This window comes from Hippopotamus amphibius, chromosome 11 (genome assembly GCF_030028045.1).
Source record: "Hippopotamus amphibius kiboko isolate mHipAmp2 chromosome 11, mHipAmp2.hap2, whole genome shotgun sequence".
NCBI lineage: Eukaryota > Metazoa > Chordata > Mammalia > Artiodactyla > Hippopotamidae > Hippopotamus > Hippopotamus amphibius.
The window spans coordinates 24339072-24362705 of NC_080196.1; the positions used below are offsets into that span (position 1 = coordinate 24339072).

At 51.2% G+C, this 23634-nt stretch overlaps 1 protein-coding gene across 1 annotated transcript; it reads right to left on the reverse strand.

The window, feature by feature from the left end:
* Positions 1-3916: 3916 nt before the first annotated feature.
* LOC130831584 (coiled-coil alpha-helical rod protein 1-like) lies at positions 3917-23566 on the reverse strand. Its single transcript, XM_057699838.1, is given in 20 exon segments — positions 3917-4666; positions 5291-5363; positions 5366-5409; positions 8066-8237; positions 8346-8497; positions 10974-11075; positions 11173-11361; positions 11490-11626; positions 11790-11835; positions 12011-12123; positions 15665-15771; positions 15986-16096; positions 16554-16703; positions 17469-17579; positions 17774-17909; positions 18036-18199; positions 20388-20691; positions 22095-22308; positions 22387-22453; positions 23489-23566. Coding segments are annotated over 19 exon segments (2697 nt in total). The 5' UTR covers positions 22403-22453; positions 23489-23566; the 3' UTR covers positions 3917-4310.
* Positions 23567-23634: the final 68 nt, after the last annotated feature.

A 23634-nucleotide genomic window follows, 5' to 3' on the forward strand; every position in this document is an offset into this window, starting at 1 on the left:
CTTTCACTGCTGCAGCCTGGGTTCAACCCCTGGTTGGGGGATCCCTGTAGGAAGAATCCTACAAGCCTCATGATGGGGCAAAATATATATGTGTGTGTGTGTGTGTATATGTATATATGTGTAATATAATATATACTTACATAATACATTATATATATAATATATATGTTATATATATATGTACCCTTCACTCTAAACATTTTGATCTACTCCGTGTTGCCCAAACTCACCATTCGTTAATGAATTCAGCCTTTCACAAAATATGTTAATTTTATGTGTCAATTTGACCAGACTAAAGAATGCCCAGAGACCCGGTGAAACCTTACATTCAGGTGTGTCTGTGAGGGTGTTTCTGGAAGAGATCAGCATTTGAATCAGTAGACTGAGTAAAGAAGACCGCCGTCACCAACGTGGGTGGGCACCATCCAATCTGTGAGGGCTAAACAGAACAAAACGCTGGAGGAAGGGCAAATCCGCTCTATTTGAGCTGGGACATCCATCTTCTCCCGCCCTTGGACATCGGCATTCCCGGTTCTCGGTCTTTGGACTCAGGCTGGGATTTACCCCCTCAGTCCTCTGATTCTTGGGCCTTTGAACTCATACTGGGACTAAAAGCCATCGGCTGCCCTGGGTCTCAGGCCTCCGCACTGAGATTAAATTGCCCCCCTGGCTTTCCTGTTGCAGACGGCAGATCGTGGGCATTCTCAGCCTCCGTAATCTGAAGAGCCAATTTGTATAATAAATCTCCACGTACATTCTATTGGTTTTTTCTCTGTGGAGAACCCTGACTCATACAACATATTAAGTGTCCATGCTGGCCCAGGCATCTGACATGTATTCCGTGTCAGATTTACACAGATGAATAGAGATGAGATAATTAAAAATATCCCATAAATAAAACTGACAGACCTCAGTTCAGATCCCAGTTTTGCCATTTTTCCCTGTATGACCTTGCATGAGTCACTGTACCTCTCTGGGCCTTTGTTTCTCTCTTCTGAGAAGTGGTGATAACAATAGGGTTATTGTGCAAATTAAGTGAGCGCTTAATCTGTACGCCTTGGGTCGCTGGGCGCCTACTGCACATGCGCAGTAAAAAGCCGCTGCAAGGGTTTGTAGCAAACCGTACTTTGTGCCTTAGGTTGGATGTTCCAGAAGCAGATCCTGAGACAACAATTCAAGTAAAAGGGATTTATTAAAATTTATAAGGGTGGGGAGGAGGGGAAGGGAGTGGGGAAGTGAGATCAGGAAGGGAAGGAGACCAAGCAACTGTGTGGAACCCAGCAAAGTCCCACAGACGGCAATTTGGGCTCCTAAGACTGGAGTATTGATACGCGCATATTTCTCCGTCATCCATCAAGGGCTGCGGGGAAGCGGGGGGGGGGGGGGGGGGGGGGGGGCGGAGAAACGCTTACAGGTGCTTCCAGCACTCCCTGCACAGGGCAATGTCCGAGGCATAGGTGGGTTGCCGGGAGTGACAGCACACTGGGAGTCAGTAGGAACCAAAATGATGATGAGGTCCCAGAAGAAATGCGCAGAACACAGTCTCTGCCTCCAAGAGGCTTGGCGCCTAGGAGGGGAGATGGGAATAAACATTGCCATCTGAGTTCTGTCCCAGGCACAGCTGCACCGATGAGCAAGGTGGCACGAGGCAGGGGATACAGGGGAGGGTGGAGAGCAGCGCGGGAGAGGCGTCACGGAAGATAAATACAACTGGCTGGGGAGAGGAAGGCCACTCCAGGCAGCGGCAACAGCACACGTGGGCAGAAGCTCAGGGCTGGTGCTGAACCAAGTGGGGGTGGGGCGGCGGGGTAGGCCAGCTTCGGCGCCTGCTCCTGCGCCTGCAGCCCTGGGTCCGCCCCTTCCTGGCGGGTCCTCCCGCCACACAGCTTGCCTTTCTGCCAGCCCGCTTCAGGCCTCCTCCAGGAAGCCTCCCCTGACTACTCCAGCTCCCCGTGCGTGACTATCTTCTGAATTCATGGCGTTTACTACCAAGGCTATTACTGTGATGTTTCCTCATGTTATTTAGTGCATCCTTACAGTCTGTGACATTGTCATTTAACTTACATGTAATTCCTGTCTCCCTTGGCCTAATTTCAAGCTCCCTGAGAGTGGGAACTGTATATTTTTATTCTTTATATCGCACCTGACATTGGAGGACATATTGAGGGTATGAGATAAAGATTGAATGAATGAGTGAATCTAGTCCACTTTGAGGCTTATTAAATTACAGGCTCACCCGTACAGTTCTTACCTGTTCTAAGATTATTTCCAGATTCTAAACTTAGAGGCGTTTTTGTTTGTTTTGTTTTGTTTTCAAACCAGTCACATACAGGTTTTGATGGGAGTTATCATATAAGCAAACTCGGTCCTAAGGGGTGGATTTTAAGGTCAGGGAACCCCCATTTCTTTTAGCCCCTCTTCAACCCCGCTGCCAGCCACTTGATTGACATTAGGCCATTGGGATCTCTGGGCTCCTGCCCTTCCAACTTTCCTGCTCAAATACACCCTTAAAGAATTTGGGGAAACTATGTACCCCTTACTCATTTTAAAGTCAGCAGCTAACATTTTTAATCTTAAGTTTAAATACTGCAAAGGGTACACTTCCTGGGAAATTGTAAATACGTATACATTTAGAAAGTCACGTGACTCCTTTAAATATAGTGGATGGAATATAACACCATACCCCTTTCATGCTTAGTAACATCCTTTTAATAAGTGAACACGTCCGTTAGCCAGTCAGCAAGTTTACCTTTTTTTTTTAGTTCCTTTTTCCATTTCATTTTCCCTATAGAGTTTTGTCCTAATGAAATATTTTTTTCATTGTATCACCTTTTTTGTATTTTAGTGTATTTTTGGAAAATCTTTTATTGTACATCCCTGTAACAAAAATACATACATATCAATAAATTGAAATTTACTTCCTGTGACCATAAGACTATGTTAAAAACAGTTATTCTGCCTTGGGTTTATAATTACAAATATTAAAAGATGCAATTGATCGAAACTACAAATATTGACAATGATTAAACAGAAGAGTAAACTTCTACTAAAAATGCATCCCTTAGTGAGATGGAAAGGGCTGATTTTTATTTTCCATTGACTTCATTTGGCAGCTCCAGGGAGAGCACCCTGGTCTGGTTCAGGGTATGCGAGAGAACTCGGCCTTCCTGTCTAGTGACAGAAGGGTCATTTGTTAATGGAAGCACGTGGAAAAGAACATAGTTCTCAGGCAGATTCATTTTAGGAAGGAATGCATATGCTTCTGGAAATTGATCCCCTTAAAACTTGGTCCTGCCCACATGCCCCAGGAGAGTTTTCATGTTCAGTCAGAGGTATGCAAACCATAAGCTATTAAAGAGAAACTTAACTTGGTTTCTTTCTTTTAAAGAAAAAATTATTTCTTTATTTATTGGCTGTGTTGGGTCTTCATTGCTGCGCACAGGCTTTCTGTAGTTGTGGAGAGCGGGGGCTACTCTTCATGGCAGCGCTCAGGCTTCTTACTGCGGTGGCTTCTCTTGTTGAGGAGCACAGGCTGTAGGCACAGGGGCTTCAGTAGTTGTGGCACACAGGCTTAGTTGCTCCAAGGCATGTGGGCTCTTCCTGGACCAGGACTTGAACCCGTGTCCCCTGCATTGGCAGGTGGATTCTTAACCACTGCACCACCAGGGAAGCCCTTAACATGGTTACTCATTCTCCAAATAGGGATCCCAGGATGGGAGAAATGTGGGTCCACGTGTCCTTGTAACTCTGATAGTTGCATTTCCATCCTTCAACCTGCTAAGTTCCACATCCTTAGGCATATGGACAAGACAGGAACTGAGATGACTTCCAGATCTCTGTAGGTTTGTGGCTGTGATGAGGGCATCTGAATGTGAAAAGACCTGCTCATTGGCAAAGAAGCAGCCTAGAGTCAAAATTAAGAAAACATGGTTTTTTATTTTTCCATTTCATGGAAGCACCATGGTCTCCTGACAGGTCCCAGCTGTCGGCCACCAGGTGGCAGCAGAGGACACAGTGCTGCCGGCCCTGCCCCCAGAGTCCCAGGGGTGGGGAAAAGGAGGTGGAAGGGGCGAGGACTGGAGGTGAGATACAGGCGTTCTCTTCAGCTGTGAGAGAAAAAAGGGAAGGGGAAAGTGCGGAATCTCAAGAGGGGGCAGAAAACATTGAGAACACCTTCGAGGTTCAGAGTAAAACTGAAGGAGTGAGGAGAGGAGTTAAGGAGTTAGGCTGAATGGGGGAGAAGTCAAGGGAGGTCAGAGGGGTGGAGACGGGCGCGAGTGCAGAGGCCCAGGCTGCCTCTAGGGGATCCGCTATCTGTACTCCTCCCGGGGTGGGTCAAGATCTGGCTCCTCGTGAGGCCCGTGGTCCACCTCAGGGGCAGGGGGCCAGGGGTTTTCTGGAGGCTGGGGTCCCGCTGGCCAGGGGTCATCAGGCAGGGGAGGCTGAGGGGGGTCAGTTCTAGGGGGTTCAGGAGGCCAGACTCCAGATGCAGGCAGGTCTCTCCAGGGACCACTGGGGCCTGGAGGTGGAGGGTCCTCAAAGACAGGGGGTACCCCTGGCCAGGGGTCACCAGGGATTGGGGGGCCCCGAGGCAATGTTGGGGGGGCCTCCTCCTCTGAGGCCTCTGTGGATGAGGGAGATGGGTGGTCTCCGCTGCCTGAGATGCCTGTAGAGGAGGAAGGAGAAAGGTAAGCGGTTGTGAGAATCCCCCCTCTCCCGGCAGCTACGGACCCAGGAAGCATCACCTCTCTGAGATGGACCACAGCCTGAGCTGATCCCACAGACAAAACTCAAAAGTAACTCTCTACACAGTCACAAAATGCCAAAGTGATCTTAAAATGACATGAAACCCTGTCCTGAACTATTAACTCGACCAACCTTAGACTGACAGGATCCTCCCTCCCCCCGCATAAGCTCCATCCAACCCTGGTTGGGACCCCCCACTGGCGGGGCCCCTGTATGTGTCTGCAGTCCCAAAGCTGTCTACACACTGGCCCCGTATGGCACCCAGATCCCATCTCTACAATGACTGCTGCCCCCTTACCGCAGATCTCAGCTCCGTTGAATACTGGCCCGCACTCCTGAATGCTGATCTAAATCGCCACATGGAGCTACACCCAAACCAGCAAAACATTTATTCTGCTCTAAAGGGCACCTTCCTGCATCCCCTCCATCCCCTCCTGTGAATTCCCAGAACCTCCCTATCACTATGCATCCATCTCACCCTCGCCTCATCTTGACCATCCCCCATCACCCCAAATCGGACTCCGGGCCTCCATTCCCAGCTCACCTCCAGCAAACAGGCAAAAGACCAGGATCCCCAGGAGCTTCCAGTTGAGCATCTTGGCTGTCTCCTGGCCCCCAGAGTCAGGGGTTGGCTGAGGCTGGGTGCTTCGGAACCCCAAGAGGCTTTATAGGGGAGGAGGGAGAGGAGGAGACCAACCTCTGGGGGAGGACTGGCCCAGTCATACAGGAATCACATCGGAACCTAACTGGTCAAACCTGTTTGGAAGGCCATGGCTAATGTGTAACCTATGATAGTGGCGTCCCTCATTTTAGTCCCCCAGCTCAGGACCCTGCCACCCGGGCTTTATCGATGACCCAGCCTTTGGTCACCCCACCCTTGTTTTTGTGTCTCCCTTCATCCACACCGCACAGCAATCCCTAATAACAGGGACTTCTACCTCTCATCTCTAGGTCATTGGAAGCCAAGGAATGGGAGCAAGCCACGCGTGGGGAAGCAGCGTAATTACAGGGGCTGGGAGGCGGGATGCCAGGCAGGGGGTGGGCGATTTGGGGGACAAGGAGGGGGAGCACGGGGGTGTTCCCTTGAACACCTGGGACATGGCTGGGACGGTCTCCACTGGTACGCCGAGCCTCCCCCATCCACCCCAGTGTGGACCCTCTCCCTGGGGCTCCGTTCTTTCTGGAATTTCCACTTCCCAGCATAAGCCTTCTCTAGGGGTGAAGGGGGCCTCCCCAGCAGTGACATCTGAGGAATTTCATCCAGGTGTCACCTGGGGTGACTGCAGGTGAAGGAGGAAGTGCGAGGACTTCCTGATTCCTTCGCCCCGCCCCAGGGCTGCTCCCATCAGTCACACCCAGAGGCTGGGGAACAAGCTGCCTCAGCTCCCCCAGGCATCTCAGCCTCTTCCTCCTCCCTCTGGAATCCTCCTCACTGCCCCTCGGGCCCTCCCCGGGTCTTTGTTGCGAACTCTCTGCGCCCACCCCCTCCCTCCCTGCATCCTTCAGATGTCCGTCTGTGAGGTCTGAGTTGTTCAGAGATCCCCCTAGAACGTTTCTTCGGCAGTGAGCCTCTCAGACGTGTCCTAAACAGAGCGCACTTCCTCCCCAGGTTGTGTGTCATCCCCCCCCAGCCCCCAGCCCGGTCTGCTCCCCTGCAGTAGGCGGAACCACTGCCCCGCCCCGTGGCTCACTTTTTTTTTTTTTTTTTTTTTTGGCTGCATTGGGTCTTCATTGCTGCACGCGCCACACTTTCTCTAGTTGTGGTGAGTGGGGGGCTGCGCAGGCTTCTCCCTGCGGTGGCTTCTCTTGTTGGAGAGCATGGGCTCTAGGCTCCGTGGCATGTGGGATCTTCCCTGACCAGGGATCGAACCCGTGTCCCCTGCATTGGCAGGCGGATTCTTAACCACTGCGCCACCAGGGAAGTCCACCCCTGTGAGGTCACTTTTTGTGAGGACTTCATTCCTCTCTCTCTCTTCCCATGGCCACACCCAAAACTCATCCTTCACAGCCAGCCAACAGGTCTCTTAAAAATGTAACTCAAATTCTGTGTCTGTTCTCAGTTTTAAAAGTACTCCAAGGGCTTTTTATTGAGTGAAATCCAAGCAACACCAGGCCTGGCCTCTCCCCTCAGCATGCTCCCTTGGGCTCCCTCCAGCCTGTGCACCTGCCCACTGTGCCTGCCCTCGTGCTTCTCCCAGGCGGCTGCACAGACTGCTCCTCACCTCACTCCGGCCTCAGCTCCACATCCCTCCTGAGAAAGCCCTTGCCTGTCCCCCCATCTAATGCTGCCCTCTCTACACAGCCAGTTTCTACATCGTCTTTTTTTTCTCTCTTCATAGCACTTACTACTGTTTGAAACATTTGTTTATGTACGAGGGTGAGTCAAAACTTATCCACACTCTGGCTGTAGAATTTATAAGAAGTTTGAATATAACTGGAGTGCAGATAAGTTTTGACTCACCCTCATAGGTATTTGCCTGTGGTCTGTCTCTCCCACCGAATGTAAGTGCCACGCGAGCAGGGACCTGCCCATCAAGCCCACTGGAGCAACCCCCGGGGCAGGACACTGCCAGGCTCTGTGATTCCTGTCAAACGTGAATGTTTTACCTGCCTCATTCCTGGCACTGATCATCTTCCAGAGGTAGTTTTAAAACAAAAGTTGAGAATAAAAAGAAACTTGGAGCTTCTCCAAACTTCCAGGCAGCCTAGTAAAGGGGTTTTGTGAAAGGAACCATCTAGAGAAAGAGCTGTGTGGGGGACCACTTCTCACATTTCCTGGACAAGAGAGGCTCCAGGGAGAAAATTTCCTTATATTCCCAGAGAGAACTGCCCAAACAATGATTCCTACTGTAGTTCACTTTATTGAGCCACGGGAGAATTCAAAACATCTTGGTGGCTGGTGTCCCTGAGGGCACCTGCATGGGGAACGGGGCTGAGCTGGACCCCCTCCCTGATCCACTCTTCCTCCATCCTCATCCTCCCGGTCCTTGCAGCTGCTCAGAGGCAGACAGAAGAGGTCTGGCTGTCTCCTTCACAAATAGCTTCCTCTTTGGAAATGGCCTCACTCAGGCCCTGCAGGTCATCGAGCAGGACAGAAAGGGATCCTGGGAAAGAAGACCCCAAGGGACAGGAGGTGGACAAGAGAAGGCTGTCACAGTCACGCCACAGGATGTGAGGGTTAGAGGGAGAAGGCTCCTGGTCCAAGGAGGGCGTGGATAAGAGAGGCTGTGCACCTCCAGGGGTCACAGAGAACAAGGCTCATGCATTGCAGAGTGCTTGGAGGAGAGGTTCCTGAAGTCTCCCGCCACCTGTCCCTTACCTTTGATGGACTCCTTGGTGCATACAGCCGCTGCCGGAGGTGCAGGCGCTGAAGATTCTGAGGGCCTGGGGCTGGTCTCCACAGGTATCCCCTTATCCGATGGGGAAGGAAGAACTGCCAACAGTCGCTGCTGCTTGTAACGGGAGAGGAGACCTTCTTGCTGCAAGGTGGCCTGGGAAGGAGAGGGTTAAACGCCACCGAGCCCAGGCAGAGCCCCCTCCCCTTTCCACAGCTCTGCTCCCCAACCAGCCCAAGAAGGGTCCAGTCTCCTGCTTCCTACCAGCATGAGGTTCTTGTCCCTCTCCAGCTCCTTCAGGCGCTGGGCCAGCCGCTGCCCCTCCTCCTTCCGGGCCTCATCCTGCAGGCGCCGGAGCTCCTGGTTCCGCTCCTTTTCCCGGGTGGCTTTGCGCTGGATCTGGCGCAGGGAGACCACTACGGGAAAGCCAGGCCACAGAGGGGACGGGTGTTGGGCAGCCTAGAGGCCGTGAGGCACCGTGAAAACAAGCCTGGAAGGATGGGCAGGAACACTGGGTCCCCAGCTCTGTGACTCAGGGGAACCACTGATGCTTTGTGGCTTTCAGTCTCTTCCGTACAGAGGGAGAGGGGGCTGATGCTCTGGGATCCTCCCCCATCACTGAAGCTTCCCAGAGACCCCTAGGGGAAATCTGAATGGGGACTGGGTATCAGATTTTGTGCAATTCATGTTCATTTTCTTAAAATGTGACCATGGTATTGAGGTTACATAGGAAAATATTCTATTTGTGGGAGATGCAGTAATGGTCAGGATGTTTGCAACTTACTTTCAATAATTCCCCCCAAAATGTACGTATATACATCAATATGTGTTTATATACAGAGAGACAGGAAATGTGACCAAAAGTTATTAACTGCTGCCTCTCATCAAAGAAGGTATATGAGTATCTATTATATGATTCTTTTAACTTGGCTAGGTGTTTGAAATTTTTCCCAATAAAAAGTTGGGGGTAGAGTCCCTCCCATTAGGAAGCACACAGGAGGCTCCTAGATAGCTTCCTCCACAAGAGGGCAGATAGCAGAATCAAGCAGTATCAGCAGTATTTCGTCTTGTGGAACTGAAAACCACAGCCACAGAAAGATAGAGAAAATGAAAAAGCAGAGGACTTTGTACCAGATGAAGGGACAGGATAAAAACCCAGAAAAACAACTAAATGAAGAGGAGATAGGCACCCTTACAGAAAAAGAATTCAGAATAATGATAGTAAAGACGATCCAGGACTTTGAAAAAAGACTGGATGTAAAGATCGAAAAGTTTACCAAAGACCTAGAAGAATTAAAGAGCAAACAAACAGAGATATGCAACACAATAACTGAAATGAAAAATACACTAGAAGGAACCAATAGCAGATTAACTGAGGCAGAAGGATGAATAAGTGAGCCGGAAGACAGAATGGTGAAAATCACTGATGCAGAAAAGAATAAAGAAAAAAGAATGAAAAGAACTGAAGACAGCCTAAGAGACCTCTGGGAAAATGTTAAACACACCAACATTTGCATTATAGGGGTCCCAGAAGAAGACGAGAGAGAGAAAGGACCTGAGAAAATATTGGAAGAGATTCTAGTTGAAAACTTCCCTAACATGGGAAAGGAAATAGCTACCCAAGTCCAGGAAGCGCAGAGAGTCCCAGGCAGGATAAATCCAAGGAGAAACACACCAAGACATATATTAGTCAAGTTGACAAAAATTAAAGACAGAGAAATGTTATTAAAAGCAACAAGGGAAAAACAACAAATAACATACAAGGGAACTCCCATAAGGTTAACAGCTGATTTCTCAGCAGAAACTCTGCAAGCCAGAAGGGAGTGGCATGATATATTTCAAGTGATGAAAGGGAAGAACCTACAACTAAGAATACTCTCCCCAGCAAGGATCTCATTCAGATTCGATGGAGAAATCAAAAGGTTTACAGACAAGCAACAGCTAAGAGAATTCAGCACCACCAAACCAGCCCTACAACAAATGCTAAAAGAACTTCTCTAAGCGGGAAACATAAGAGAAGAAAAGGACCTATAGAAACAAAAACAGAACAATTAAGAAAATGGTAATAGGAACATACATATCAACAATTACCTTGAATGTAAATGGACTAAATGCACCAACCAGAAGACACAGACTGGCTGAATGGATACAAAAACAAGACCCATATATATGCTGTCTACAAGAGACCCACTTCAGACCTAGGCACACATACAGACGGAAAGTGAGGGGATGGAAAAAGATATCCCATGCAAATGAAAATCACAAGAAAGCTGGAGTAGCAATAGTCATATCAGATAAAATAGACTTTAAAATAAAAAATGTTACAAGAGACAAGAAAGGACATTACATAAAGATCAAGGGATCCATCCAAGAAGAGGAGATAACAATTACAAATACATATGCACCCAATATAGGAGCACCTCAATACATAAGGCAAATGCTAACAACTACGAAAGAGGAAATGCAAGGCAGAAATAGAGACACAGGTGTAGAGAACAAGCACATGGACACCAAGTGGGGAAAGCGGGGAGGGTTGGGGGGGAATGAATTGGGAGATTGGGATACCAAATTGTACACTCTAAATATATGCTGTTTATTGTCTGTTAACTGTATCTCAATAAAAGTTCTTAAAAAAAAAAAAAAGTTGGGGGTAATCATTGGTATGAGATGTCGGGTGGAGGAGGGTGACGGACGGGCTGGGGCTGGTTAAGTGCTGCTGCTTGATCTGGGTGCTGGCTATGCAGGTGTTTACCACCTGAGAATTCATCTTCCTTGATAACTTCCCGACTTGCACACTTCAAAAAAAGCTTTAAAAATAAAGTGTTTAAAATAACCTCATGCCTCAGCACCTCTTTCTTCCTGGAAGCCCGTGTCCACCCCAGCCAATCTCACCAGCCTTGGTGTGTTCCCTGCGGGCCTCGTTCAGTCTCCTTTCTGATTCTGAGAGCTGTTCCCGCAGCCGAGTTTCCACTTCGGCCACCTTCTCCTGCAGCGCTGGGGTGGAGGTGCACATGGGGTGTCGGGGGAGCCTTGGTTCATGGTTCCCGCCCCCGCCCCCGCCCTGGGTCTGCCTGTGTCCCCTCCTGCACACCTTGCCCATAGATCTCCTGCTGCTGGGTCAGCTCCTGCCGGAGACTGGCAGCCTCCGCCGTGCTCTCCCGCTGGCCTTGGCGAGCCGCCTCCAGCTGCAGCCCCAAACTGGCCAGGGACTCCTGGGTGCGCTGCAGCTCCTGCTCCAGCTGCTGGGCCACCTCGCTCAGCTTCTGCCGCTCCGCTTCCCCTGGGAAGAGGTGGTGCCACGCAGGCTTCTCCATACCCCAGACCCCAGCTCTTCCCTTTTCCTCTTCATCCCCAAGACTCAGACTCTGGCCCCCGGCTAGAGCTCGGTGACTTGAGGACCAGGCGTACCTTGCTCCCGGGCTCGGCCCACCTCCTGCTGGATGATGTGGGCGCTCAGCTGCAGCTCTGCGTCCAGACGGTTCCGTTCCTCCCGCAGCTGCTCCAACTCCAGGCTCATATCCGGGGCCAGTGGGGGTGGGGGGCAGCTGAGACAGGGAAGGGAAACAGAGATGGTGGGGAATCACCCAGCCGCCTGGCCCCTAAGCCCCTATATCCTTCCTCCACCCTCCCTTTTTTTGGGTCCCAGCAACCAACACCTTAAAGCCCCACTCCTGCCCCTGATCCACCTCAAAGTGGCCCAAACTTCACCTCTCCTGGCGCAGCTGAGCAAGGGCCAGTTTTCGAGCCATCAAGCCTGGAGAAGAAAAGGCAGAGAGCAACAGAGAGGTGAGCTTGTGGAGGAGAAGAAGGGAAACAGGAGTAAGGGAAGAGGAGATGCTCACACAGGCAAGAAGGAGGCAGAGGGTGGGTGTAGGATAAGAGGGCTGGCAGGGCAGGGGCAGGGTGCGTCTGGCAGGTGCCCTACCCACCCCGGATGGTGTGGACCTTGCGGACAGCATAGCTGACGCGGCTGCTGAGGCTGGGCAGCCGGGCTGCGGCCTGCTCCACCTTGGCCACGGCGCTCTGGAGCCAGGTCTGAAAGCTGGAGAAGGCACAAGGTCACCAACCCTTCAACCCCACCTCATTTCTGAAAGGACTTGACCCCCTCTATCCTGTATTGCTGTGTACATGGGGAAAGCAGGGAAGGGGAATCAGAGCAAGGGGAAGAGAAGCTGAAGTCAAGAGTAGAGAACCCTGCCATCCATGAAAGAAAACCTGAAAGCTTCAGCCCCTTAGTGATTGTCAGATAAAAATGAAGTTGCTCTGGGGCTTCCTTGGTGGCGCTGTGGTTAAGAATCCGCCTGCCAATGCAGGGGACACAGGTTTGAGTTCTGGTCTAGGAAGATCCCACATGCTGCAGAGCAACTAAGCCCGTGCATCACAACTACTGAGCCCATGCACTGCAACTACTGAAGCCCGCGTACCTAGAGCCCGTGCTCTGCAACAAGAAGCCACCACAATAAGAAGCCTGCACACTGCAATGAATAGTAGCCCCTGCTCTCCACAACTACAGAAAGCCTGTGCACAGCAATGAAGACCCAACGTAGCCAATAAATAAAAAAATAAAAAATAAAATAAATAAATAAACAAAAGAATTCTCTAAAAAAAAATGCAGTTGCTCTTAAGAAAAGCACAGCTATTCCTGGTCCCAAACCTATGGTAAGCGTCTCATTTGGGTCCTGGCAATCAGTGTCTAATAACAGCCGTGGAGTAAAAACAATAATGAGGTTCATGGTTTGCACCTTATCTGGACTCAGATGCCATCACATAATAAAGAGTTCAGTAACAATGGTTCTACAGGAGGGGCCACTTCCCTGCTGGGCCAGTGGGTAAGACTCTGAGCTCCCAGCGCAGTGGGCCCGAGTTTGGTCTCTGGTTGGGAAACTAGATCCTGCATGCATGCCACAACTAAGAGTCCGCATGCCACAGCTAAGACGTCTGCATGCTGCAACTAAGACGTCTGCATGCCACAAACTAAGAAGTCCACATGTTGCAACTAAGACCCGGCGCAGCCAAAATAAATAAATAAATAATTAAAAAAAAAAAAAAGATTCTACAGGGAGGCTAAAATGAGTGCCCTAAGGTGGGCTTATCTCTAGCTGATTTAGACTTTTTCACCTGTGGGCCCCCAGGTGCGTCTCCAGGTTTGGGGAGTCTCCTGGCACCATATGCCATATCTGGGGTTTATGAACTTATGTGCATTTTTCTGTGGAACAAAGCCCGTAGCTTCCATCAGTTTGCCCCAAGAAGGCATTAAATGACTGTACTGCGAAGTTTACTTCTCACAATCTGCTTGTTGATCACTATTATGTATCAGAGATCAGAGTTATCCTCTCCAACAAACCCCAGATAGCAGCGAAGGCCGGGTCCACATGCTTTATCAGCTGGCTGTGCCCAAAGCAGGATCAGCGTGGCTCCCGGAAGTTGAGAAGTCTAAATAGGCCCCCTGGGAGGAGGGCCTATGTAGCACCCAGGGGAAAAACAATAGGACGACAAAGGCTGAAAGCTGTATCCCTAGTGGCACAGCAGAGATCACTTTTATCTGAAAATTGTGTGAGTGGGGTTTCCAAGAGTGGGGGTTTCCAACACCTACCGTGGCTCTCAGGAAAGCCTTTTCCTGATAGGATCACCAAGCCATCAAGAGACTAACAAACCTGGCAACAATCCAAGCTTGGGTTATTTCTTTCTTTTAATATTTATTTATTTATTTGGTTGTGATGGGTCTTAGTTGCAACAGGAGGGCTCCTTAATTGTGGCTCCAGGGCTCCTTAGTTGCAGCTCGTTAGCCTTAGTTGCAGCATGTGGACTCTTAGTTGGCATGTGAACTGTTAGTTGCAGCATGCATGTGGGATCTAATTCCCTGACCAGGGATCAAACCTGGGCCCCCTGCATTGGGAGCACAGAGGCTTATCCACTGCTCCACCAGGGAAGTCTCCAAGCTTGAGTTATCTTAAGCCTTGTGGAGTTTTTGGCAATAAATCATTAGCAAGGACCATTTCAGTAATGTCTTGGCATCAAAGTATTGTAAAACCCTGTCCACAGTGTATCTTTCTGTATCCCTGGAGGTAGGAGGCACATGCAATGGATTGAATCTGGGTATTAGTTCATCATAACTAGTCTCTCTAATGCCATGCATGTTTGAAATTTTTCATGAAATTTTTTTTTAGTTAAATTGGTCCTCAAAGTACAAATCCAACAGAAAGGGATGGTGGGCAAGGACCCATCCTGCATCACAATCTTTCTAAGCCAAAAACTGTCAGGTGATCCATCCAGAAGAGCCTCATGGTAACAGTGAACATTTATTACCGAACGCAGACAATAAACCAGACACTGGGCTGAGAGCTCTCTGCGGACCCCCCAGTGACCCCATGTCCAAGCTGAGGAGGGGCTGTTACCTGTGCAAAGAAACTTTCTCCTTAGAGATCTTTCTAAGGTTATATGACCATAGCTGTGAAGGAAACACCTAGGGAGTTGGTATAAGAAGCAGGCTTGCGATTGATTAAAAAAGAAACTGGCATACATTTTAGATGGAATATCTAGTAAGCAAGTACAGGCAGACCTCGGATATACTGCAAGTTCAGTTCCACACCACCGCAGCAAAGTGAATACTGCAACAAAGCAAGTCACACAAATGTTCTGCTTTCCCAGTGCCTATAAAAGTTATGTTTATGCTATACTGTAGTCCATCAACTGTGCAACAGCATTATGGCTTAAAAAAAACATTAAGGGACTTCACTGGTGGCGCAGTGGTTAAGAATCCTCCTGCCAATGCAGGGCACATGTATTCCATACCCAGTGCGGGAAGATCCCATATGCCATGGAGCAACTAAGACCGTGCGCCACAACTACTGAGCCTGCGCTCTAGAGCCCGAGAGCCATAACTACTGAGCCTGTGTGCCTAGAGAGCCCACGCTCCACAACAAAAGAAGCCACCACGAGAAATCCCCACTTGCCACAATTAAAGAAAGCCCACGCGCAGCAACGAAGACCCAACACAGCCAAATAAATAAATAAAAACGGCATTAATTTAAAAGTAATGCTGTTGGAAAAAATGGCACCAATAGACCTGCTCGACACAGAGTTGCCACAGACCTTCAATTTGTAAAAAATGCAGTATCTGTGAAGCACAATAAAGCAAAGTACAATAACGTGAGGTATGCCTGTGGGTGTTTAGCTTAAAAAAATAGATTAAATTTTTTCCAACTCAACAGGACACACCTGCAAAATTTTAAAGACAGAAAGAAAGATCAAGTGTCTACACGTCCTATCCTTGAACAGTTCTGAAGGTGGAGACCCTCCTAGGTGCTCTATTTAGTTCAAGCTGTTACTAACTGCAAGAGGAAGTTAGTAATACCTCACCTCCAGCCAAACATGCAGTGGGTGGGAGTCATAAGTGACCCTGGTGTGAACGTGGCGGGGGGTTGCCCCAGGAAAAAACAAACACAGAGATTGTACAGGGCTAGATATCTCCAGCCCTGCATCTTCCACATGGCAAGCTTTCCAGTCCCTCTTGCCTGAGGCTCTGATGCCCAGGAAGCTGGCCAAGCAGAACTGCTACTCCACCCACCCTCCATCCCAGACACCTGCTGACAGCATTGGCCACAAGCTTCAGCTGTTCTTCGGACGTGGCTGTCTGCTGCTGCCTCCGGCGCCAGGCCTCCTGAGTGCGGCTCAGTTCCACCTGCAGGGCCTAGGAAGGATGAGGTAAAGAAAAGGATCCCCTCGGGACTTCCTGGCAGTCCAGTGGTTAAGACTCTTCGATTCCACCACAGGGGGCACAGGTTCGATACCTGCTTTGGGGAACTAAGATCCCTCATGCCACATGGTGTGGCCAAGAAATAAAAAGGGTCCCCCTCCCTGGGGTTTCCCTGCCCTCCCCCAGCCTCTGCCCGTCTCAGACAGACCTTGGCGCGCATCCGCTCCACCTCCACCTCTGCAGCTTTGTCCTGCAGGGAGCGCTGCAGGATGTCCTGCTCCTGGCACTGGGTGTCGACTCTTTCCTGGAGCTCTGCCACCTGGGGGAGGAGAGGAGGCAGGTCTAGAGCCGAAAGCTGTAGGGGGGGCATTGGGAAGGAAGGGGCAGGTGCAGATGTCTCTGAAAGAAGGCCACACAGGGAGACAAGAAGCCTGGGTTCCTGAGAATGGAGTCTGAGTCCAGATTTCCTTCCAGGAGCATGTTCCATGTGCCCACACCCTGTGACCCACCCACGAGGACCCATGGCCTCTGCCCATGCCACCCACCCATCCTTGGACAGTCACCTCCTGGGGGAGGCCGTCCCTGACCACCCTACCTAATGCCGGCCCACCTCACAGAAATGTAAGTCTCACGAGAGCAGGTTCTTGTCGGCCTTTGCTCAGGGCTGTACTGCCAGCCGTGGGAACCACCCAAGTATTTGGTGAATAAATGCCATCCCTTCTGTAAAGAGCAGGGAGCTGGGAGAGAGCACAGGGAGGAATAGGGCGCCAGGCAACCTGTCCCTTCAGCTGCTCCACGCTTTCTCTGTGCTCCAGCTCCTGGGTCTTCAGCTGCACCATAAGGGCAAAGACCTTCTCCCGCCAGCGCTTCAGCAGGGACTGGCATTTGTTGGTGAACTCGGGCTCCAGGCAGTCTGAAGGCTGAACCTGCAGGTGGAGGAAGTGGGGAGAGTGTGGGCTCCTGGGGGAGCAGAAGAAGGAGGTGTTTTTTTGTTTTGTTTTGTTTTATAAATTTACTTATTTTTTGGCTGCATTGGGTCTTCATTGCTGCGTGCGGGCTTTCTCTCATTGCAGCAAGTGGGGGGCTACTCTTTATTGCGCTTGCACGGGCTTCTCATTGCAGTGGCCTCTCTTGTTGCAGAGCACGGGCTCTATGCACTTAGCCTTTAGTACTTGCAGCACGCGGGCTCAGTAGTTGCGGCACATGGGCCCTAGAGTATGCAGGCTTCAGTACTCCTAGCTCTCGGGCTCTAGAGCACAGGCTCAGTAGTTGTGGCACACGGACTTAGTTGCTCTGCAGCATGTGGGATCTTCCCGGACCAGAGACTGAACCCGTGTCCCCCATGTCCCCTGCATTGGCAGGCAGATTCCCTTTTTTTGTTTAATTCTTAATTTTTTACAATAAACTACATATATTTAGAGTGTACAATTTGGTATCCCAATCTCCCAATTCATCCCGCCCCAACCCTCCCTGCTTTTCCCACTTGGTGTCCATATATTTGTTCTCTACATCTGAGTCTCTATTTCTGTGGCAGGCAGATTCTTAACCACTGTGCCACCAGGCAACTCCTGGGAGGTGGGTTTTGTTTCTCCTGTCCTGCCCCAGCATCAGGAGCCACAGCAAGAGGCGTTCCAGGGAAGAAGGCCGGCAGGTTCTGGGAGCAGCACGGCACCAGGGGGCGAGGGGCCTACCTTCCGGGCCAGCTCCTCCTCCTGCATGCAGAGGATGTGCGTGAGGTTCTGCACACGCACCTGCAGCAGCTCAGCGGTGGCGTGCAGGCCGTCCCGGTCCTCCTTCAGGTGCTTTGGGTGGGGCCAGGGGAAAGAGAGGACAGCCACCTCTGTCGGGTCTCCCAATGGTCCTCAGGTGGCAGCCAGTCTGTATGCCCTCCGATGGCACTGCCTTCTCTCCCGGGGACTGGATTCTTCTCCAGGGCCCCTTCGCTCGGGACCTGAGCCCTCATGTCCCACCCCTCTCATGTCTGGCACTCTCTCACCTGCACGGTTTCTAGAAGTTCCTGTCGCTCTGATTCCCACGTCTGGCTGTGGACCTCAGGAGGGACCTGCTCCCCCACATACCTCCTTAGATTCTCAACCAAGGTCACCTGAGTCTCCAAGTCCTCTTGGGTCTTGCTGAGTTTGGACGGGAGCAGAGCAGCCATCAGGGGGGCAGCCGGGAGACCCATCCCACCCACCAACCCACCCACTTCCGGGCCCCCACTTCCAGTCACCCCACCCTACCCACCCACTCCCACCTACCTCAGCTGCTTCCGCAGCAGCTCGGCCTCCCTCTGGGCCGCAGCCAGCTCCTTGGCTTCCCCCGACCTCCTGGTTTCCAGACTGCTCAGAGACTTCTCCAGGCCCCCAGCTTTGCTAGTCAAACTGGAAAGAGCCTCCTGGTGAGCCTGTGTCAAGGAGGAGAGCTGCGGAGAGAAGGGAGGGCTCAGCGGCTCGCCCACACCTGGGCTTTCCAAATCTGCCCCTGCTTCAGCCCTGCCCTTCACTCCCACTTTCTGTGACCTTGGACAAGCACCCAAGAAACCACCCAACCGTGCACTGCAAAGCAGAGACCATCCTTGGCACCTCACGCCCCATCACCCTCCAGTCCATCAGCAGTTCCTGTCAGGCCACCCCTCAAAACACGGTCACTTCTCTCCATATCTATATCCTGAGGTAAGCCACCCCCACCTCCGGCCTGGACAACAGAAACCATCTCCTGACCTGGCTTAGAAACCTCCAGCGGCTGACCACGGCGTTTAGACCAGCTCCTTCGCCGGGCCTGTGAAGCCTGTCGTGCCTTGGCCTTGGCCTGCTCCTCTGAGCTCTGTCCTCTTTCTCCCGCTGCCCACTCTGCTCCAGCCACAGTGCTCTCCCGCAGTCCCCTCAACAAGTCTGCTCTTTTCCACCTCCGAATCACCGGGAGGCTGGGCTTCCCCCAGCTCCTCGGATCTCGGTGACGCAGCCTCGTGGGGAAGGCCTGCCCGGCCCGCTGCTCCCCACCCGCCGCCTGCTCTGTCCTATCATCTGTTCCTGCCCTTCCTGCCCTTCTTATCATTATGAGATGATCCTGCTGCTGCACGTGCTCACGATCCGCCTTCCCCCATCCGGAAGGAAACCCTAGCACGGCAGGGAGCTTGACTTCTTCTCACGGGACCTCCAACAGTGGTAAGCGTGTCAGATACACTGAAGGAGTCAAGGTTCGGCCAGTGAAGGAGGGGAAGTGGCTGCCCCCACTTCCGGTCCGTCCGCCTCTAGCCCTACCTCCAAACCATAGTCGCTGTGAGCTTTTTGGACATGAATCACAAAACTGGTCCTTTTACACATAAAATATCAATCTGATCATGTCATTTCCCCGTTAAAACCTTTCAATGGTTACCCATTGCTCCTAAGGTAAAGTATAAAGTTGAATGGGCCCAAGGCCTCCCACGCCACCCCCTGACACCCAGAGCCCCTCTAACTTGCCGGTACTCAAGCCCCTCTGACCTCTTCCTGTTCACGTTTACACGCAGCTGAGTGTCCCACCCGCCCCCATCGCCCCCCACATGCCTGCCCACCAGCCAACTCCTACTTAACACAAATGTCAGCTTCTTATCATTAAGCATCTTTCATGAATCTAAAGGTCCTTTATATTTTTCTTTGAACAAAGAAAGGATCTCCAAGAAAGGACAAAGGATCTCCTTTGTCCATGTTATGCCTGGACTGCTGTCTTTCTCTTATTGATTTCTAGGTACACATTATATAGTAGGGATATTAGCTTTTTCTTATGATATGAGCTATAAATATTCTTCCCTAGTTTATCATTTACCCTTTAATTTGACTTTTATTTTGTCATGCCCAAGTGTGGTATTATAAAGTCTATACGTCAACCTTTTCTTTAATGGCTCTGGATTTTGACTCATAGGTGGAAAGGCTTCCCCATTCCCAGGTTACAAAGGAATTCACCCATATTTTCTTCCAGTTTCTTCATGGTTTCATTTCCTAACATGTCGACTGGTTAGGGTGGCCTTCCCAAACCCCCAGACCAGTCAGGGCTCCTTTGTCCTTCATGGCACTTCTCCCAATCGCAATTAATTAATTAGAATTAAATTAAGCATTGAATGTGTGTGTCTCCCACTCAGCTGTCCACGCCATCTGCAAGGGCAGAGAGTTGGCTGATTTGCTCACGCCAGCATCCCAGCTCTTGTCTCAGGGATGGCAAAGAGTAAGCACGGATGAATGCTTGCTGACTGAATAAGCGCCCCTTCCCAGTCCACCTGAGGCCCCACTCCCACCTCCCTCACTCCCCCTCCCCCCATGCTCCCAGATGAACTGGCTACCTGGAGTAAAGCAGGAAGACAAACCACTTCCTACTGGAAGAGGAAGGAGGGCTTTACGTGGTGGGAGGTCACCTGAATCCTAGTGGAAAAGGGCAATCTGAGTAAGACCAGCACATCTTTCCAGGTCACCTGTTTTTTTCACCTTCACCAGGTGAAGGTCTCCCTCTTTCCAGGTCACCTGTTTTTTCACCTTCACCAAACATCTCATCACTCTTCTGAAATGCCTGCTCTCTGCCAGGGAGCTCCTGTCCAGCTCACCACTGTGTAGCTGAACCCTTCCCACGCCCACATTCACCTGCTCTTGGTGCAGCCTCTGAACCTCCTCCAGCTCCCGCTGGCTCCCTTCTTCCAGGTTCTTCCGGACAACCTCGGCCCCGGCCAGGGCGGCACGCAGGCCCTCGGCCTCAGCGCGGCCGGCCTTCTCTGCCCGTGCCAGTGCCTCCAGCTCCATGGCCTGGGACTCCAGCCTCATCTTCTGCTGCAGTGAGGTCTCCCGCAGCACCCGGACCTCCTCCTCAAGCCGCCGCAGCTCTCGCAGCTGCCGAGAGATCAGCTCAGCTTGCTGGCTCAGGGCCTGCGACCCCGCCAGCTCCACGGACCTTCAAAGACAGGTTAGCACAGGTGAGACCTGTCTCTGGTGCTGGGAGGGTGGCCAAGGCATAAATGGAGACAGGAGAAGGAGGAGAGGTTCCGTCTGCTCCCATGTGGGGAGACGGCAGGGGACGAAGCTGGGCCATGGGGATCTCTGCATTTCCATCACCATCACCATTTGTGACAGCCCTACTAAGCACATCTGGGCCCACAGGACCAAAGGCTAGCTGAGTTCATGGAACGTGACCTCCCTCAAGGGCAATATACTGGCAGATCTGTTAAACATCAGATATGCACATCATTAGGCCACACGTTCTGAATTGGAGAAGTTAGTTGGAAGGACACTCAGAGACTTTTGAATTCTGATTTAAGGGCAAGAGAAAGTTTGATGGAGGTGGAAAGAGAGGTCATGGCACCCAGTATCAATACAGCGAGGCCAAGCGCTAGTTAAAATCATTTACTGAGTGTTAGGTACGCTGCATGAGAAGTCTGAGAGGGCAGGACCTCAATAAATAACACAGTTCCAGCCGCTGGAGAGCACAGTCTACTGGCATCACATAAAGTTGAAACCAGCTTATAACACGGCTCTTGACACAGCTCTCTCACTGAGGCCCAGAACCACAGCACTTTTTTAAATTTTAATTTTAATTTTTTTTGGGTCACGCTGTGCAACTCGTGGGATCTTAGTTCCTTGACCAGGGATTGAACCTGTGCCCTCAGCAGTGAAAGAACAGAGTCCTAACCACAGGGCCGCCAGGGAATTCCGCAGCACTTTTTTTTTTTAAGTGGCAGAGATCTGTAGCCTAGAGAAATTAAGTGACTGGTCAAAGGATCCCTAGCTGGTAGACAAACTAGCCACGAGAGTCTCTGTCTGACACTCACTCCAGTGCTGCCCTTTCAGCACCATGCTGCTTTCCCTCTGATGGGGCCCAAGGAGGACCCATCTGCACTCCCACTCAAGAACAAAACGGCAGAACGATGTTCCAGTACATATGGGAAGAGACACATGAAATATCAAGAATAAGAATTTTCACAGCCAACCCACCGACAGATGGCATGGCCAGCTCCGTCAGAATGAAGCTACACTACCATAGCACACGGCGTGTACTCCCAGCCGGTACGTCTTCAGCCTGCCTTATACTACGCCTAATACAATCAGCTGTGGGTCAACCTATCTCTTCCCTTAGGATTTTAAGTTCCTTGATATCAGGATGTCTCTTGCTCATTTTTGGTATCCTTGTGCCGAGCATCTAGCACACTGCTATTATTTATGTGTTGTAGGCACCAACAACTGCTTCTGTAAAAGTGAACAAATCATGGAACTAAGGGCTGAAATAGGGTAAGGAATCCATTTCAGTGAAGAAGGGTCACTGGCAAGCAAGTCAAGAAAATAGCAACATTAGATCCGTACCTGCCTCTCCACCCTGGCTTCTGCCCTTTGCCAGAAACTTCCTGTTCCCACATGGTCACTTGAGGTCTCTGGTTGTCTGGCCGCCTCTCTAAGACATCTTGATGGGTGGGGGGCTGGACCAGGGGAATGTCTGTGACCCACGTGGGAGCCATTCTTGGCAGAGTTGGAAGGGGCCGAACTTGGAAGTGGGATGGGGGAATCAGCCCAGTGGAACCTGAAGAATTATAAGGACAAAGATGGTCAGTTTCCCAGGGAGACACAATCACCAGTCCCCCTGCCAGGTCCCACTGACCTGAAGGTCGAAACATTTCCACATTATTTGAAGTCTCTAGAGTCTGTGTCCAGCCATCTATGCTCCCCTGGACAATAGGAGAAACAAGGACACTCCAATTCAATTTTCAGGCCACCTTCCAAAGGGAGAGCCCCTACAATAACAAAGTCATAATCCTTAAATAACAGCTAGGTCCATCCGACTCTTAGCTCCTCTTATCCTACTTCCTAAAAGAAGCAGGAAATACCCGAAGATCACTTGCTTGTCTCAATCTGGTTCCTGATAGAACTATGGCAACAGCCATGAGATGGAGAGAATTTACCGAGACAGGCTGAGAGGCTCTTATGTTTTACTCATACTTTTAGAATTCTGGGCAGTGCCTTTACCCTCCTCCTTAAGTTTCTACAGTCTCTGCTGTTCCTGGATGGAGGTGAGAAAGGAGGTATGCGGTGCAGGGGCTGTGAGCCCAATCTCCAGAGTTCTCTCCATGGCTCACCAAGGCCTTGGGGAAGCCCATCCAGACACCACCAAGCCATGACTCCTGGGTCCTTCCCTATCAAAGCGCTGGCCCAAGGCCTGGCCCCTGACGAATGTGGCCACATGTAGAGCAGGACGCCTACCCAGGACCCCGGGGGGGAATCCAGGCAGCCAAGACCCCTCGGCAGAAAAGCCAGCTTCCTGACATAGCATCCAAATCCTTCCAGCAGCTTCCCTCTCAGTTTCTCTCTACTGTCCCCTCAGCTTCCATTCCTGTTAACCACCCGCCTCTCCAGAGTCCTAGAGCAGAGAGAGCGATCTTCAAGATCTCCGAACCCTCCCACCGGAATTCATCTACTTTCCCCCCAATCTGGGATTCCTATCCCTCCCTACATCCTAATTTGCTTTTATCCTGAAGAAATTATTCTGGCCCCTCACTCTCTCATCTCTCAGTAAGCTGCTCTCTCTCCCTCCTCTCCCCCAGATCCTCCTGAGTCTTCGCCCTGCTAGACGCTGAGCTCTAAGGCTGTTCTGACCACCTCATTTGTTCCTTCACCCTGCCCTTGCACCCCTCCACACTGCGGACCCCCGCACCCCCTCTCAGCCCCTTCCCGCCCCCAACCGACTCTTCCCGAATGCCCCTTACCCAGCGCGAGGGACCCCTCTGCCTTTTGGCCACACCCCCTACACCTAGCTCCCGGACGCGGCCTCGGCCCCTGACCGCGCCTGCGCAAAGCGGGCGGGTTGGCGGGAGGCTCTAAAGCCTACAGGGTTACCACCCCGGAAGGAGGC